Source organism: Bos indicus x Bos taurus, chromosome 10 (assembly GCF_003369695.1).
Source record: "Bos indicus x Bos taurus breed Angus x Brahman F1 hybrid chromosome 10, Bos_hybrid_MaternalHap_v2.0, whole genome shotgun sequence".
Classification (NCBI taxonomy): Eukaryota; Metazoa; Chordata; class Mammalia; order Artiodactyla; family Bovidae; genus Bos; species Bos indicus x Bos taurus.
Window position 1 is genome coordinate 3809661 of NC_040085.1, and position 19014 is coordinate 3828674.

The 19014-nt window shown below is 38.8% G+C and overlaps 1 protein-coding gene across 5 annotated transcripts in view; it reads right to left on the reverse strand.

Moving 5' to 3' along the window:
• DMGDH (dimethylglycine dehydrogenase) overlaps positions 1 to 19014 on the reverse strand; it is a 73995-nt gene that overhangs the window by 3249 nt on the left and 51732 nt on the right. For 3 of the 5 annotated variants that reach the window (XM_027552939.1, XM_027552941.1, XM_027552940.1), the window contains one exon: positions 3548 to 3682. In XM_027552939.1, coding sequence (XP_027408740.1) covers positions 3548 to 3682 — 135 coding nt within the window. Of the gene's footprint in view, positions 1 to 3547; positions 3683 to 17561; positions 17679 to 19014 lie in introns of those variants that run through there. The other 2 variants (XR_003512967.1, XM_027552942.1) reach the window with 2 other exon arrangements.

Here is a 19014-nt window from a genome sequence, read left to right on the forward strand (position 1 = left end):
TCACCCTCTGCCTAACAGAGTCTCATATTCTTTGTGAACTCAAGCTTCATTTATTTTTAGCCTTGTCTCATTCTTTTCTTAATTATTAGACTTAAAGATGCCTGTAACAGACATAGAGAAGAGAACATGGTAAATAGTCTTTGAAAGAGTGAACATGATTTAAATTGGATGATATATTTATTTGGCTATCCCTGTGTGTTTTGGTTTATTAATAATGAAAAAGAAAACTTTCTAAACTCTCCCAACTTCCTTATCAAAAAGTTTTTCTTCAAAACTTACTTCCCAGCAAAGCTGTTTTTTTTTTTTTAACTAATTAAAACCTTTTTCATGCATACTCTTGGAGAAGGAAATGGCAACCCACTCCAGTGTTCTTGCCTGGAGAATCCCAGGGACAGAGGAGCCTGGTGGGCTGCCGTCTATGGGGTCACACAGAGTCAGACGTGACTGAAAAGACCTAGCTGCAGCAGCAGCAGCATGCATACTCTTATGCCTTGATTTTTAAAAATGAAACCTTACTTAAAATCATAATCCGTTCCTCCAGCACTGCCATCTCCCAACGAGACTTAACATTTCCCCAAAGTACTCATCACCCTCTGACATGCTATTTATTTTATTTAATGTTCATTGTTTGTCTCTCCCCTCCCTAGCATATAAGCTCCATGGGGGCAGTGATTGTCTGATTTGTTTTGTTCACTGCTGCATCCTTAGTACCTAGAATATTGCTATCACTTATAGGCATTCAGATTTGTTGAACAAACAAATTAATTATATTTGCAATGCTAGAAATTAATCCTATTGTTAGCATTGCAAATATCTACCTGCAAGAATATAATATCAAATACCAAAGGTAGTATAAGTCCAGATAAAGTCAGGAAATAAAAATAAAAAAAAAGATTTCATATCATTCTAGAGTATAAAGTAGGTCAAAGAGGGTCACCCCCATGATAAAATGATTTAAGCATCAAAGAGCAGACACGCTGATACCAGGAAATTTAAGAGAAGTATTTAAAAAATATTTTTGCAAAGGCTTTTTTGAATTTGCCACAATATTGCTTCTGTTTTATGTCTTGCTTTTTTGGCCATGTAGCACGTGGGATCTTAGCTCTCTGACCAGGGATCGAACCCACAACCCTTGCCTTGGGAGGCAATGTCTTAACCACCAGAAAAGTCCCTAGTTTCAGATTTGCCCGAGATTTCCACCACCAGGGGAGTCCCTCAGAAATATTATTAATAACTAAAATTGCAATTGGATTGGCAGCTCTATAAACATATGGCATGTAATGGAAAGATGAAAAATATAAAAAGATAATTCAGTGCACAGAGAGGGCAAAGGAAAGAAAATTTAAAAATAGAACTTGGGTTTCCAGGGTTTTTCTTTTTTTTCCCAGATTTGTTGTGCTATCATTGACATATAACATTGTATAAGTTTAAGGTATAAAATTCCAGTTTTTTTAACTTGGGTATGGTCACATTTAAGATGACTAGAAATCTGTCAGTGGATCATGGTCAGTGGTGGGGTTGCATACAGAATGTTACAACATAATCTGTCCTTCATTCCATGGCCAAGTGAAACAGCCAGAAGAAGAATGGGTATGGACCATATCAGAAGACCAAGAAAGTTGAATGAGAATAGAGTGAAAAATGTAGAACAAATTCAAAGATGAAGTGGGGGATGAAATATAGTGACAAGGGAAAAATTAATTAGAGGCAGAAAGAACTTTAGACATTATCACACTAAGTGGCTTCATTTTACAGATAAGGACACCGAGACACAGAGAGGCTCATGCGTTAGCTGATGGCAGAGGGATTTTAAGTGGAGATCATGGGCAAATCTGAAACCAGAAAAAGAACAGATTAAGAAAAGAGGACTGAACCAGGGATCTGGAACAGAAAGAGGAAGTGGAGACTGTGAGTTAAGAGTAAGTATGGTACAAACAGAAGAGCAAACTCAACACAGTTAAAGCTGAGGCATTTGAGAAAAAGCTTCAGATCTGAGAAAAGATCTACTGGTTTCATAGTATCAACTATGACATCCATCTGTTACTGAGATGTGCAAGAACTGTGGATATACAATGAAGTGTTTAGGAGAATACAGGGGCCATAAGAGACAGAGAAGGGAGAAAATGGGGGAATTCAACATGGCTTAGAAGAGAGGATAAGCAATTTTAAGTCCAACTGTACCTGGGTCAGAAATCAACTCTGCCAGCCACATGTCATAGTGTGTGGCCTCAAGCAACTTGTTTAATCTCTCTGAATCCCAAAGCCTCATCTTTAAATAGGAACCATCATATGTATCTGAGAGGGTAGTAATAAAAGTAAATGGAACGACATGAAAAATATCCAGCACAAGTAGGAAATCTGTACATGTTAGCTCCATGTCAAAGTGACCCCTTAGCCCAGATGCCATTTCTTTAGTAAACTGAAAGCTAAGATTTGATCCCACTGGCTCTCCCCACAACAGTGCTTTTTGTCACTGAACTGATGGGAAAATGGAAACAAATATTAAGTAGGCTGCAATGCATGAGAAAACACTTTAGCACAGAATCTCTGAATCTGTGAGTGTTGGCCGAGCAGACCCTGCTCAATACAGAACAGCTATTAGATGAGTCTTAAAGGCCCTTTGGTTGCCACATTGTCCCTGCCTGATAACCCCTGTCTGGTTGTTTGTTGTTGTTGTTGTTGTTTGTTGTTTAGTCACTAAGACATGGCCAACTCATTGCAACCCCATGGACTGTAGCCCACCAGGCTCCTCCATCCATGGGATTTCCCAGACAAGAATACTGCAGTGGGTTGCTATTTCCTTCTCCAGGGGATCTTCCTGACCCCAGGATCAAACCCCATCTTCTACATTGCAGGCAGATTCTTTACACTGTCTGGCAACATCGGGTAAAACACAGCAAAATGCTGAGCCAAAGTGGGTTTTATAAATAGTCATAAAAGAGGGAGGAAGTGAAGTTATGTTGATAAGTTATCTAACTCTAGCTTTACCAAGAGAGAGAATGAAATGTAGCATCCCAAAGGGAGAAGAAGGTGATCTAACTCCTCCTGAAGAACTGAAAGATTTCCACTTTACTTTCTAAAGTTCTACCCTCCCTTGTCATAAAAATTTTCATTTGAATTTTTTTTCTGTTAATATGCTGAGGTCAGAATTGCCTCCTTCTGAAAGATCCCAGAGAAGCTAAGTCAGAACACCAAGTTCTTTATAAAACGTTACTCTTGTATTCATTGATATGGATGTGGCGAGTCAATAGGTCATTTTACCTCCTAACCTTCTAAATCGTACCTTCCTCACTGACCAGTGTATTCAAGTCTTGCCGTTTATTGTCTTTCATTAAAACATATGGAACATGTTTTCCAAAATGGGCAACATTTCACATTTTCCTTTCAGTTAAGTAATCTCTGTCTCTTGACTGTCAGTTCTGAATCCAAAAGAGTGTCATCTCAACAACAGATAAATAGCTAGCAAAAAACTGTAAACAGAAACACAGACAAGGAGCTTCTGCTGCAGAACTGCGATGGCCCCTCACTATGGGGCTTCAGCACTCACCTTGCCATCATACCAGATGCTTTCATTTCCCTCCGGATCAACATCGTCCGTTGCCAAGGTGAGGCAGACCAGCCTCCGTTTCAGCCCCTTGGCTTTAATCTGTTTCAGTGCCTGCTTTCCTATGAAGTCTGCTGGCTGCAGGAATCCAAGATAATGATGATGAATGAATGCTCAGACACTGTGACAAGGTTAGAGATGCAAGCATTTAAATTTGTCTTTGCTATTTTCTCGCCAATTACACATTAAATAAAAATACAGATTGGATCAAACGTCTAGACAAATATTTCTTAGTCCTCAGTTGACAGCATCGGCCATGTATTGCTTCAGAATAGGTGAGACTTAAGGGTAATAACTTCTGATAATTGTACCAGAACTACCTAAGCAGAAATACACGAGGCCGGGTATTGTGATGGTGGGTTATGAAAGGTACCCTTGCGCCTGATGATTGTGGGACTGGTGGGCAGTGGGCAAGGTGTGGCTCAATTTCTACCCGAAATAAGCCTTTCCTAAGAAGGAAATACACTTTTTGGAAATATGATGCTAAAGCAACTCCAAAATATCTACTTTTTTCCCCCTTCTTCAGAATAAGGGTTCCTGGAATGTATTAACCCACTGGGTTGCATTGTCAGTTCACGCAGGAAACATATTGAGCTGTGAGAGGCATCACACTGAGCCCTGGGTGGGCTACAAAATTAGTCAGATACAGACATTCTGATTAAAGAGCTTATTCTCTAATGCTGCGATTTTCAACCTCCCCCCACCTCCTTTCCCACAACACATGACAGATGACAGTCTCATGCCTAGTGCAGTCCCCTGGGCACACTCAGGGCTCTTCCCAATGCAGTGCAAGCGAGTGAGAGTGACAATGCTATAGGGATGACCTTGAGTCCACTCTTATGCATTGAGAAAAGTAGGAATCATGCAAACTTCAGGAGTTTCATATTTATTAGTAACCAACCGTACAAACAGGTGAGCCATGACTCCTCAGCAGAGACACTTAGCTAGTAAAGGAGACACAGCTCTATGCAACGAGAATGCCAAGGACACGAGACAGACATGAGAAACTAGTCAGAGGCTAAGAGCACTGAGGGTGCAGAGGGAGATGGCTGGCCCCGGTGAGGCGCGGGGGGTAAGGCTTCGACACGTATGTGTCCATCTCTTAAGGGGGAAAAGAATGTGTGATATTCAAGTCACATCTCTGACGACTTAGATTTATAATGTGGAAGACAAAATTCTCAAAATAGTTCTAGACTAACTATTCTCTGAAAGAAAAGGAAGGAAACAATCATTTTGATTTCTTTACTGGTCAAAGAAGAAAGGAAGTGCTCTTTCATGCCAAACATGTCCTCCACTACCAACATTTGGGATTTATGGAGCTCTTTCTACACACAAAACATTTAGGACTGGGTGTAATAAGCCCCTTCACCTCTCAGCTTCCTTTGTGCCTCAGCTAGTAAAGAATCTGTCTGCAGTGCAGGAGACCTGGTTCGATCCCTGGGTTGGGAAGATCCCCTGGAGAAGGGACAGGCTACCAGTATTCTGGTCTGGAGAATTTCATGCATTGTATAGTCCATGGGGTCGCAAAGAGTCAGACACAACTGAGCAATTTTCACTTTCACTTCACCTCTCAGTGAAGCAGCGGGGCAGTCCTCACACCCCCTCTGCCTGAGAGCCTCTCCAACTCACTCCTTTACTGACTCAGAACTTAGACATGTATGAGTCTAAGTTAACTCAGTATGATTTCTACGGATATTGCAACTTTACATTGCTGACTATACAGGAAGCTAAAGAAAGCTTCCACTGGCCAAGAATAAAAGAATTATAAAACCAAAGTCCAATTCTTTCCCCTCCACTGTAATGCAGATAGTGAGGGACAACTACAGGCTTTATTATGAAGCCAGATAAAAATTCAAAGAAGACTAGAATCCATGTTATTTAAGTTGGGACAACTGGGGCTAAACAAAGCAACAAACACAGAAAGAGTGTGGTTCATCTGAATTCTATGTAGGATAAATTCAGGATAACACAAGTCAAAACAAACCAAGTTCATTATAGTTAGAATGTTTGTCTAAATACAGAAAGAATTCTACAACAGGTTTTTTTTTTTTTTAATTTTTGTAATCTTTTTAAAAAGAAGACTTGCTATCGTGGATATATGATGACAAGGAGTGTTTTTAGAGTTACTGTCTATATAGGAAGTGAATGATTGCAATGAAAAGAAGTCGCACACATTCTTGTATGCACACAATGCTGAGTGGCCATGCTCTAAACAGTGTAATTTTGGAGCTCTGGGAAACCCTGAATAGAGTCCTCACCTCCTGTTATGGAATCTGAATCTTTGCTGTTAGGAGATTCACTTAGATCTTGAAGCTTTGAGGTTCTCCTGAGTCCCTATTGAAGAATTTTCTTTCAACTGTTTACTCAACTGTTGTCATGCCCCTGCTGTGTATCAGATACTAGATATAGGGTATTCAGAGCTAAAACCACAGGATCTTGCAGCCTCTGGGAGGTCCCGCAGGAGATACGACCTCTTCCCCTCCACATTACAACATGCTCAGTGCTGAAATTATTTCATCTGCTTAGTGTTTTAACATATCAGCAGAAAAAAAGAATAGTTTGAGATTACTGGAAACATGGTAAAATATGACATGTACAAATAAGTTATACCAATTTGAAATGTGATTCAGTGTTACTTCTGCTTGTTCTATGAGTGTTAAAATCACAGTGTTTTGAAAATTTAAAACAAAAAAAAAATGTCTAATGCATGTCTAAGGCCCACAGACAGATGCTATGATAGAGGTATTACAGTGGGAGCTCAAAAAGGAGTATAATTAGCTCTTTCTGGGGTAAGAGACGGGGGCTAGGGCACCCTTCTGTCAGCTACAGTTTTGTAAAGGGTTTGAAAGATGGGGCTTTCTGATAGCTATTGTCTGAATAACCTTCTCCAAAAGCCCTTGCACTTATAAGTCGATCTTCCCAACATTCATAGAGGTGGATTTGGGGTCTAAAAGAAGTTTGAGTTAACCTAGACAAAGACACTGAACCAAGATCTCAGGAGTCCCAACCCTGTTCTTTTCATCTACTTTGAGCTGCCTTCACCGAGCTATTTAAGCCGGTATCTGACACATCTTCAGTGGAGCTGTGGTGAAACCTTGCGTGACCACAATTTCCAAGAAGAGGGACTTTAAGGGGTGCTGGCAGGTGGGGGAATAAGGTGCGCTGGAAGGGGAGCCCAACTCCACCAAATTCACAATTTAAACTAAGTCTAAGCAGGAGAAGGAAGTGGCAACCCACTCCAGTATTCTTGTCTAGGATATCCCATGGACAGAGTCTGAGCCTGGTAGGCTACAGTCCATGGGGTCACAAAGAGTTGGATACAACTTAGTGACCAAACAACACAAGCAGGAATGTAAGGGATCCATTAATCACAAGAAACAGGAAAGTGGGGAACCCCAGAAAACTTCCTTTAAAAGAGAAAAATTAAAGTAACAAATACATAATAGATAAGTAATATTAATATTTATAATTTATTAGGCATTTGCTATGTGCCAGAGACTATGCCTAGGGCTTTACAATCATGAGCTCATTTAATCCCTGCAAGGTTTCTATAAGACTGATGATTTTATGCCCAGCTTATGAAGAGAAGGCCTAACAAAGTTAAGGGTCTTTCATGAGACTCAGCTTTAGATTTTATCCATATGAATTTTTTAAATGATTGTGCCTAGAGTATATCATTGGCCTGCATAGCTAAAAAATGTTTCTTTTAAATTATTTAGAAAGAAAAATACATGATATCACATATATGTTGAATCTAAAAAAATGATACAAATGAACTTATTTTACAAAACAGAAAAAGACTCACAGACATGGAAAAAAAATGTATGGTTGCCAAAGGGGAAAGGCGGAGGGATAAATTAGGAACTTGGGAATAACATATATATATAACTACATATAAAATAGATAACCAACAAGGACCTATTGTATAGCACAGGAAATTCTACTCAATATTCTGTATTAACCTATATGAGAAAAGATCTGAAAAAAATATGTATAACTGAATCATTTTGCTGTATACTTGAAACTAGCACAACATTGTAAATGAATTATATTTCAATCCAAAATAAATCAACTAATTAAAAATATTATTTTTAGGTACCTTGAACCTATTTTGAATGACATTCACTACACAGTAACATTATTATACTATATGAAAGAATTTGAAAATGTCCTGGAAGTTAATATTAATGAAACTTAACCTCTATGCCTATATATCCCTGAATTAAGAAATGATCTTGTCAGCAATATCGTCCTCAGATGAATGAAAACTAATACTCAAACAATAAAAATGTAAGGAACACATACTTGAAAAACACAGATAAGAGATAACACTTGTCCTGTGAGACAATTGTTGCTTCCTAAGCTAACGTATGAAAGTGAAAGACGCTCAGTCATGTCCAACTTTTTGTGACCCCATCGACTATACAGTCCAGGGAATTCTCCAGGCCAGAAGAGTGGACTGGGTAGCCTTTCCCTTCTCCAGGGGATCTTCCCAACTCAGGGATCAAACTCAGGTCTCCCACATTGCAGGCAGATTCTTTCCCAGATGAGCCAGAAGGTAAGCCTAAGAATACTGGAGTGGGTAGCCTATCCTTTCTCCAGGGGATCTTACTAACCCAGGAATCAAACTGGGGTCTCCTGCATTGCAAGTGGATTCTTTACCAACTGAGCTATCAGGGAAGCCATAGCAAGGAGAGATAAGAAAGCCTTCCTCAGTGATCAGTGCAAAGAAATAGAGGAAAACAATAGAATGGGAAAGACTAGAGATCTCTTCGAGAACATTAGAGATACCAACAGAACATTTCATGCAAAGCTGGGCTCAATAAAGGACAGAAATGGTATGGACCTAACAGAAGCAGAAGATATTAAGAAGAGGTGGCAAGAATACACAGAAGAACTGTCCAAAAAAGATCTTCATGACACAGATAACCCAATGGTGTGATCACTCACCTAGAGCCAGACATCCTGGAATGTTAAGTCAATTGGGACTTAAGAAGCATCACTATGAACAAAGCTAGTGGATGTGATGGAGTTCCAGTGGAGCTATTTCAAATCCTCAAAGATGATGCTGTGAAAATGCTGCACTCAATATGCCAGTAAATTTGGAAAACTCAGCAGTGGCCACAGGACTGGAAAAGGTCAGTTTCATTCCAGTCCCAAAGAAGGGCAATGCCAAAGAATGTTCAAACTAATGCACAATTGCACTCATCTCACATGCTAGTAAAGGAATGCTCAAAATTCTCCAAGCCAGGCTTCAACAGTACGAGAACCATGAACTTCCAGATGTTCAAGCTGGTTTTAGAAAAGGCAGAGGAACCAGAGATCAAATTGCCAACATCCATTGGATCATAGAAAAAGCAAGAGAGTTCCAGAAAAACATCTACTTCTGCTTTATTGAGCACATCAAAGCCTTTGACTGTGTGGATCAAAACAATCTGTGGAAAATTCTTCAAGAGATGGGAATACCAGACCACCTTACCTGTCTCCTGAGAAATCTGTATGTGGGTCAAAAAGCAACTGTTAGAACCAGACAGGGAACAAACAACTGGTTTCAAATTGGGAAAGGAATACATCAAGGATGCATATTGTCACCCTGCTTATTTAACTTATATGCAGAGTACATCATCTGAAATGCCAGACTGGATGCAGCACAAGCTGGAATCAAGATTTCCAGGAGAAATACCAATAACCTCAGATATGCAGATGACACCACCCTTATGGCAAAAAGTGAAGAAGAACTAAAGAGCCTCTTAATGAAAGTAAAAGAGGAGAGTGAAAAAGTTGGCTTAAAACTCAACATTCAGAAAACTAAGATCATGGCATCCAGTCCCATCACTTCATGGCAAATAGACGGGGAAACAATGGAAACAATGGCAGATTTTATTTTTTTGGGCTCCAAAATCACTCCAGATGGTGACTGCAGCCATGAAATTAAATGATGCTTGCTCCCTGGAAGGAAAGCTATGACCAATCTAGACAGCATACTAAAAAGCAGAGACATTACTTTGCCAACAATTGTCTAGTCAAAGCTATGGTTTTTCCAGTAGTCATATATGGATGTGAGAGTTGGACCATAAAGAAAGCTGAGCATCAATGAACTGATGCTTTTGAACTGTGGTGTTGGAGAAGACTCTTGAGAGTCCCTTGGGCTGCAAGGAGATCAAACCAGTCAATCCTGAAGGAAATCAGTTCTGAATATTCATTGGAAGGACCGATGTTGAAGTTGAAACTCCAATACTTTGTCCACTTGATGTGAAGAACTGACTCATTGGAAAAGATCCTGATGCTGGGAAAGATTGAAGGCAGGAGGAGAAGGGGATGACAGAGGATGAAATTGTTGGATGGCATCACTGACTCAATAAACATGAGTTTGAGTTAACTCCAGGAGTTGGTGATGGACAAGGAAGCCTGGTGTGTTGCAGTCCATGGGGTCATAAAGAGTCGGACATGACTGAGTGACTGAACTGAAGCTAACCTTGGCCCTGACTTGGGAAGATTTAAAGTGGGATGATAGCAGTCCAGTCTCATTTTACTTGCCTGTCCTCCCAAGTTTATAGGCTTTATTATATAGTTATTCATTACAAATGAGAAAGGAAAATGTGTCTGAAGGTAAGTGCTGGGATTAAAATTGGTATCTTCAGAATGACCTGGGAACAGAACTGTATTTCTTAATGAGTCACTACCAAATTAACTATATAAATAGCTGTTAAAGTCTTTGAGAAACATTTCTGGGGCACTGAAATTATACCTTAAAATAGTTTTGGCTTATATTGTTAATCTATTAATTTTTAAAAAGCAATGAGTCATTAATGCAGTCACCTGTGATATATCCTAAATATAACATCCACACAGATGAAAACATTAAGTGGATTTTAAGTGAAATGTAATTAATCATCTCTCTTTAGTTTTATTAAAAACACACATATTACCAAAAAGCACATGGAAATGAAATCAATTAAACCAGTATATTTAGGGTTGGGATTCTCAGAACAGTGGAGGGTTTTCACACATGTAGCTAAAGTGAACTTGAAAAGAGCAGTGGAAGGAATGTTCTGAGATGAAGTCAGGGTGGTGGGCTCCTACAGACTGGGAAAGAAACGTTAAAAATCTTCTTTTCTGTTTCATACATTTGGAGTCAAAACCCATCAGAAAATTCAAAGCAGTCATCGCTGTGATTTAACTTTTGGCCAAGATCCTTTTAAAAGTTTCCAAAAGCATAAGAGAGTCAGTGTAACACACTGGGTTTCAAGATAGTCCATTTGGAAACCAGGTATAGCACTAGTGAGGGTCATACCCTGGCGTTTAGAGACGTGGGGAGTGGCAGAGAGCCCGCTCAGCACAGCTACCACCAGTCACAGAGCAGAGACGGAAACCACGGTAACAGACTTCCGCCACTGCCCCTTAACACATTCCTGGAAAATTCCTATTTAAAATGACGCCAGGAATCACGCATTAAAAACAGTACTCATGGGACTCCCTTTGGAAAGCACGTGGCCATGACTAAACTAGTTCAGTTCATTTCAGTTGCTCAGTCGTGTCTGACTCTTTGCAACCCCACAGACTGCAGCATATCAGGCTTCCCTGTCCAACACCAACTCCCTGAGTTAACTCAAACTCATGTCCATTGAGTCGGTGATGCTATCCAACCATCTCATCCTCGGTTGTCGCCTTCCCCTCCTGCCTTCAATCTTTCCCAGAATCAGGGTCTTTTCAAATGAGTTAGTTCTTCACATCAGGTGACCAAAGTATTGGAGTTTCAATTTCAACATCAGTCCTTCCAATAAATATTCAGGACTGATTTCCTTCAGGATGGACTGGTTGAATCTCCTTGCAGTCCAAGGGATTCTCAAGAGTCTTCTCCAACACCACAGTTCAAAAGCATCAGTTCTTCGGCACTCAGCTTTCTTTATAGTCCAACTCTCACATCCATTCGTGACTACTGGAGAAACCATAGCCTTGACTAGACAGACCTTTGTTGACAAAGTAATGTCTCTGCTTTTTAATATGCTAAGTTGGTCATAACTTTTCTTCCAAGGAGCAAGCATCTTTTAATTTCATGGCTGCAGTCACCATCTGGAGTGATTTTGGAGCCCCCAAAAATAAAGTCTCCCACTGTTTCCCCACCTATTTGCCATGAAGTGATGGGACCAGGTACCATGATCTTAGTTTTCTGAATGTTGAGTTTTAAGCCAACTTTTTCACTCTCCTCTTTCACTTTCATTAAGAGGCTCTTTAGTTCTTCTTCATTTCCTGCCATAAGGGTGGTCATCTGCATATCTGAGGTTATTGATATTTCTCCCTGCAATCTTGATTCTTGCTTGTGCTTCATCCAGCCCAGCATTTCTCATGATGTACTCTGCATAGAAGTTAAATAAGCAGGGTGACAATATACAGCTTTGATGTCCTCCTTTTCCAATATGGAACCAGTCTGTTGTTCCATGTCCAGTTCTAATTGTTGCTTCCTGATCTGCATACAGATTTCTCAAGAGGCAGGTCAGGTGGTCTGGTATTCCCACCTGTTGAAGAATTTTCCACAGTTTGTTGTGATCCACACAGTCAAAGGCTTTGGCATAGTCAATAAAGCAGAAATAGATGATGTTTTTCTAGAACTCTCTTGCTTTTTTGATGATTCAACGGATGTGGCAATTTGATCTCTGATTCTTCTGCCTTTTCTAAAACCAGCTTGAACATCTGGAAGTTCATGGTTCACATACTGTTGAAGTCTGGCTTGGAGAATTTTGAGCATTACTTTACTAGCGTGTGAGATGAGTACAATTGTGCGGTAGTTTGAGCATGATTTGGCATTGCCTTTCCTAGGGATTGGAATGAAACTGACCTTTTCCAGTCCTGAGGCCATTGCTGAGTTTTCCAAATTTGCTGGCATATTGAGTGCAGCACTTTCACAGCATCATCCTTCAGGATTTGAAATAGCTCAACTGGAATTCCATTACCTCCACTAGCTTTATTCGTAGTGATGCTTCCTAAGGCCCTCTTGACTTCACATTCCAGGATGTCTGGCTCTAGGTGAATGATCACACCATCGTAATTATCTGAGTCTTGAAGATCTTTTTTGGACAGTTCTTCTGTGTATTCTTGTCACCTCTTCATAATATCTTCTGCTTCTGTTAGGTCCCTACCATTTCTGTCCTTTATCGAGCCCATCTTTGCATGAAATGTTCCCTTGGTATCTCTAATTTTCTTGAAGAGATCTCTAGTCTTTCCCATTCTATGGTTTTTCTCTATTTCTTTGCACTGATCGCTGAGGAAGGCTTTCTTATCTCTCCTTGCTATTCTTTGGAACTCTGCATTCAGATGCTTATGTCTTTCCTTTTCTCCTTTGCTTTTCGCTTCTTTTCTTTTCACAGCTATTTGTAAGACCTCTCAGACCGCCGTTTTGCTTTTTTGCATTTCTTTTTCTTGGGGCTGATCTTGATCCCTGTCTCCTGTACAATGTCACGAACCTCCACCCATAGTTCATCAGGCACTCTGTCTATCAGATCTAGTCCCTTAAATCTATTTCTCACTTCCATTGTATAATTGTAAGGGATTTGATTTAGGTCATACCTGAATGGTCTATGGTTTTCCATACTTTCTTCAATTTAAATCTGAATTTGACAATAAGGTGTTCGTGATCTGAGCTACAGTCAACTCCCAGTCTTATTTTTGCTGACTGTATAGAGCTTCTCCATCTTTGCTGCAAAGAATATAATCAATCTGATTTCGGTGTTGACCATCTGGTGATGTACCATGTGTAGATTCTTCTCTTGTGTTGTTGGAAGAGGTTAATTAATTATGACTAACCTATGGTCCTTATAACGAACTAGCTTTCTCTGGTCATTTGTCAAATACCATGTGCATCTATGTTTGTCTTAACAGTTAAACTGATAAAATCACATACTGGGTTTGTTCCATTGAGGGAATGGATCTGACCAGCCCACCACCCCATCAAAACAAATTATACCATCATTCATTTCATTGTCACACGATTAGAACCATACAGGATTTAAGCAGGCAGAAAACTTAGTGCAAGGTCATTTTTTATATAAGAAAATTGAGACCCAAAGTTAAGGTTATTGCCCAAAGTGACAAAGTGAGTTAACACCAAACCTCAAAACCAGGCTTCCCATTGTTGATTCCTTTTCCTCTTGGCAGAATTTTATAACACTCCATGTAAGTTTATAATAACCACAGTTTTCCTATCTCTTTATTAGCAAAATATTAAACTATGAGTGTAGCAATTCCAGTCTGTTATTATTGGCTAGAAATGAATATTCTCATATTCATATAGTTTTTTATTCTTTACTCTTGGCATATTTAAAACAAAAAATTCATCTAGCATTTTTCTAACCAAAACTGCTAATCAATTAAGCATTCCTTCTTGATAAAGTCTGATACAACTAGAAAAGGGAATCTATTAACCAGAAGAAAAGTGTGGATACATTAAAACCTGGAGAAAATAATTAAAATATGACTCATGAGCCAGGCCAATAATTAGGTTAATTAGCATCTGATCCAAACTAGATGTTTCAAAATGAAAATAGCATTCATTGTGTGTGTTTAATGACTTTTAATAGATTCAATATTAAAGAAAATTGTACTTTTCAGTCTTTGAGTCTTTTGATTCACAGGAAAACAGGGACATGAGCTTGTGGCTTTGTCAAATGTACTTTTTTAAAAATTGGAGCATAGTTGATTAACACCGGTGTGTTAGTTTCAGGTGTACAGCAAAGTGCTGTACTCCGCAGTTAAGCAGAGGTACTTTCATGCTTAACCGCATTAGCAACAATTAGAATACCAAGGTTTCATAACAGCTCATCTCTCTAGACTATAGTGAAGAACAATTGCCTATTTGGTGTTTTAAGTGGAGCACTCAAGCCTAAATGCAAAGTAAATGATTTTTAAAGAAAATACAAAGAAATAAAGCTAGGGTCTTCAAAAACTGAAAGGGTTTGATCTAAAGTTGGTTTTCCATAAAAGATTTGATTAGATTCCATTCAACAAGATTGGAAGAGGCCTAACATTTATTGAGGTATCAAATGTTCTTTGGCTCATCTAATATTATAACAAATTTAAAAGGTGGATGTTTTCTTCATTTTAGAGATGATAAAACTGAAGCACTTCTAGATTAGGCAACTTGTTTATTTTAGAACCAGTTGGTGGCAGAGCCGTGGTTCAAACCCGTCAAATACTTACTAAGACTGTGCAAACTGTGGCACACAGCCTCTGTCCTCAGGAGCTCAGAGTCTTGCTGAGGAGGCAGCCAGTATTATTGGGTGTGAAAATATCATAGTAGAGGTAAGTACAGGGTGCTATAGAAGGGATCCCAGAACTCCCCTGGCTTTAATTGCCACCTACATATGAATGATCCAAATCCATACTTTCAGAGCAGTCTCCAAACTCACGTGCTCAGCTGCCACTGAGACTCTCCACTTGGCTGTCCCATAGCCGCCCCCCACATCTCACAAGTCGTTCCAACCTCTCAATCACACCCCACCTGTGTTTCCTAGTTCATTAACAGGATCCTAGATCCTATTTTCCACTCCCTTCACAAACAGTCCTTCATGTGGTCTACATCCTACCTTCTTATCATCATTCATACCTCTTTCTTCTCCATCCTGTGGCCACTGCCTTAGTTGAAGCCCTCAACATCTCTCCATTGGATTGCTTCAGTTTGGGAAAATGATCTCCCACTTATCAGAGTAAATCCCTCTTAATCTGTTTTCCAGCACTAGAATGTCATTCCTTGCACAAAATCCTTTAAAGTCTTCTCAGTGTCTCCAGGATACACTCCAGACTCCCCAGCCTGGCAGATGAGACCCTGCATGATGAGGTCCCAATACTTCTCTGGCATTATCTTCATCTGCTACATGCCAGCCCTGATAGGTGTTGGGGATAGAATGCTGAAAATGTATTTTGTATTACCAGAGCCTGTACTCAAGAAGATTATATCAAAAGATCAAGAAATATGAACGAAATAGTTGCAAGCTGTAACACATCCTATAAAGAAGATGTAGCTACAAAATTTGTTTTAAAAATTATCAAATAAAACCCAATAACATCGAAACACATAATACATCATTACTACATGGATTTTATGGCAAAATTAAAATTGGGTTAACATTTGAGAATAAATGCGATTCATCATATAACAAAGTAAAAAAGAAAAGCCATATGATGATCTCAATGGATCCAGAAAAAGCACTTGTCAAAATCTAATATTCCTAATTTTAAAACAAAACAAAACACAAAACTTCTAGTACTAAAAACAGAAAGGAGTCTCCTCAACCTGACAAACAGCATCTATGAAAACCCTACAGCTTTCTCTATGAAAAACTTACAGCAAACAGCATACTTAATGATGAAAGACTGATGATGATGATGAATGTTTTGCATCTAAAATTGGGAAACAAGATAAGCATGTCTGCTCTGACCACTTCTATTTGTTGCAGTTTCAACCAGTAGAGGTTCTAGCTGGTACAATAAGGTAAGAAAAATAAATGAAAGGCATCTGGGCTGCGATCCAAAAGTCTACAAGCAATAAATGCTGGAGAGGGTGTGGAGGAAAGGGAACCCTCTTACACTGTTGGTGGGAATGCAAACTAGCACAGCCACTATGGAGAACAGTGTGGAGATTCCTTAAAAAACTGGAAACAGAACTGCCTTATGATCCAGCAATCCCACTGCTGGGCATACACACTGAGGAAACCAGAAGGGAAAGAGACACATGTATCCCAATGTTCATTGCAGCACTGTTTATAATAGCCAGGACATGGAAGCAACCTAGATGTCCATCAGCAGATGAATGGATAAGAAAGCTGTGGTACATATACACAATGGAGTATTACTCAGCCATTAAAAAGAATACATTTGAATCAGTTCTAATGAGGTGGATGAAACTGGAGCCTATTATACAGAGTGAAGTAAGCCAGAAAGAAAAACACCAATACAGTATGCTAACGCATATATATGGAATTTAGAAAGATGGTAACAATAACCCTGTGTACGAGACAGCAAAAGAGATACTGATGTATAGAACAGTCTTATGGACTCTGTGGGAGAGGGAGAGGGTGGGGAGATTTGGGAGAATGGCATTGAAACATGTATAATACCATGTATGAAACAAACAAACAAAAAAAGAAAGATGTATATCTCAGGAAGACTTTTTATGAACCCAGATTCTTACATTTTCCCATACGTAGAAATCATTCTAAAATCATTAACTGATATATCTGTGTCTTGTGACTAACAGTGACCTTTTACTGAGATGTATGCTTGACTGCATGTATTTCTTAACCCTAAATTATATATTAGGGCTTCTCCCCTACTTCCCCCCAACAGTTCCCTCAGATCTACAGAGAGGCTATTTCCTAGGCTATAGCTCTCATAAATTCTCTGAATAAAACTGAAACCCACAAAAAAAAAAAAAGAAAAAGAAAGAAAGGCATCCAGATTAGAAAAAAAAAAAGACAAGAAAGGTTTTATTTTCATACACACAATTGTAGAAAATCCAAAGAAAAAATTTTTTTAAAGTACTAGAACTACTAAGTGGGTTTAACAACATTGCAGAATGTGAGATCAATATACAAACCCACTGTTTTCTACATACTAGCAACAAACAACTGAAAATTGAAGTTAAAAATTTACAAGTCGCTCAGTCATGATCAACTCTTTGCGACCTTATGAACTATAACCCACCAGTCTCCTCTGCCCATGGAATTCTCCAGGCAAGAATACTGGGGTGGGTAGCCATTTCCTTCTCCAGGGGATCTTTCTGATCCAGGAATTGAGCCCGAGACTCCTTCATTGCAGCTGGATTCTTTACCACCTGAGCCACCAGGGAAGCCCACTATCAAAATACAAAATACTTAAGGATAGATCTGTAAAAAGATATGCAAGACCCATAAACTTCAAAACATCATTGGAATTAAAGACTACCTAAATAAATGAAGAGATATACCTCATCATGAGCTGGAAGACTTGAACTAACCTATAGACAGGATGCAATTCCAATCAAAATCCCAGCAGGCTTTCTGATTCATGGAAATTCAAGGGACCTAGAATAGCTAAAACAACACTGTAAAAAAACAACGAAATTTCAGGGCTATCACAACGTAATTTAAGCTACAATAATGAAGACAGTATGGTATCCTCATCAAGAAAGATAAATAGATCAATACAACACAATAGAGTCCAGAAACGGACCTAAACCTATATCAACAAATTTTTTTGGACAAAGGTACAAAGGCAAAGTAGTTTGAATATATAGTCTGTTTCAACAAATGGTCCTGTAAACAATTGTATGTCTATATGCTAAAATATAAACTTCCATTCATACATTTCATCAGATAGAAAAATTAACTAAAACTGAATCACAGATCTAAATGTAAAAAGATGGCAGAACCTGTAGAAAAAGATAGCAGAGAATCTTTGTGACTTTGGGTTAGGCAAAAATTTCTCAGATACAACATGAAAACATGATCCATAAAGGAACAAACTGATAAGGAGTTTAAATATTCAAAAATTAAAAACTTCTTTTTGAAAGTCACTATTGGACAAATGAAGATATAATACACAGCCTGGGAAAAAATATTGGCAAAGTATGTACCTGACAAGGACTTGTACCTAGAATGTATGAAGAACTTTCAACACTCAAAAATAAGGGAAAAAACGAACCCAGTTAAAAATGAGTAAAAATTTGACCAGATGCTTCATGAAAAGAGAGACAGGAATGGCATAAAAAAGATGTTAAGCATCAAGTCATTAATGAAACAAATTAAAACCATGATAAGATACCACTACACATCTCTTAGAATAACTGAAGTTAAACAGGCTGATCACAGCAAGTGTTTGATGAGGATTTGGAGAAACTGGAACTCTCATATACTGCTGGTGGGAACATAAAATATAAAAACTGGTATATCACTTTGTAAAACAGTTTCTTAAAAAGTTGACATATCCCTTTCATTTTATCCAGCCATTCTACCTGTAGGTATTAATTTGAGAGAAAAGAAAGCCATAGTCCATACAAATACTTCTACAAGGATGTTTACAGTCAGTTTTTTGGTAATAGCTAATCTTCTACATCTCTACTTCTACATCTCTATAATCTTCTGCTTCTACATCTCTATAATCTTCTACTCATCTCACACACTAGTAAAGTAATGCTCAAAATTCTCCAAGCCAGGCCTCAGCAATACGTGAACCATGAACTTCCTGATGTTCAAGCTGGTTTTAGAAAAGGCAAAGGAACCAGAGATCAAATTGCCAACATCTGCTGGATCATGGAAAAAGCAAGAGAGTTCCAGAAAAACATCTATTTCTGCTTTATTGACTATGCCAAAGCCTTTGACTGTGTGGATCACAAGAAACTGTGGAAAATTCTGAAAGAGATGGGAATACCAGACCACTTG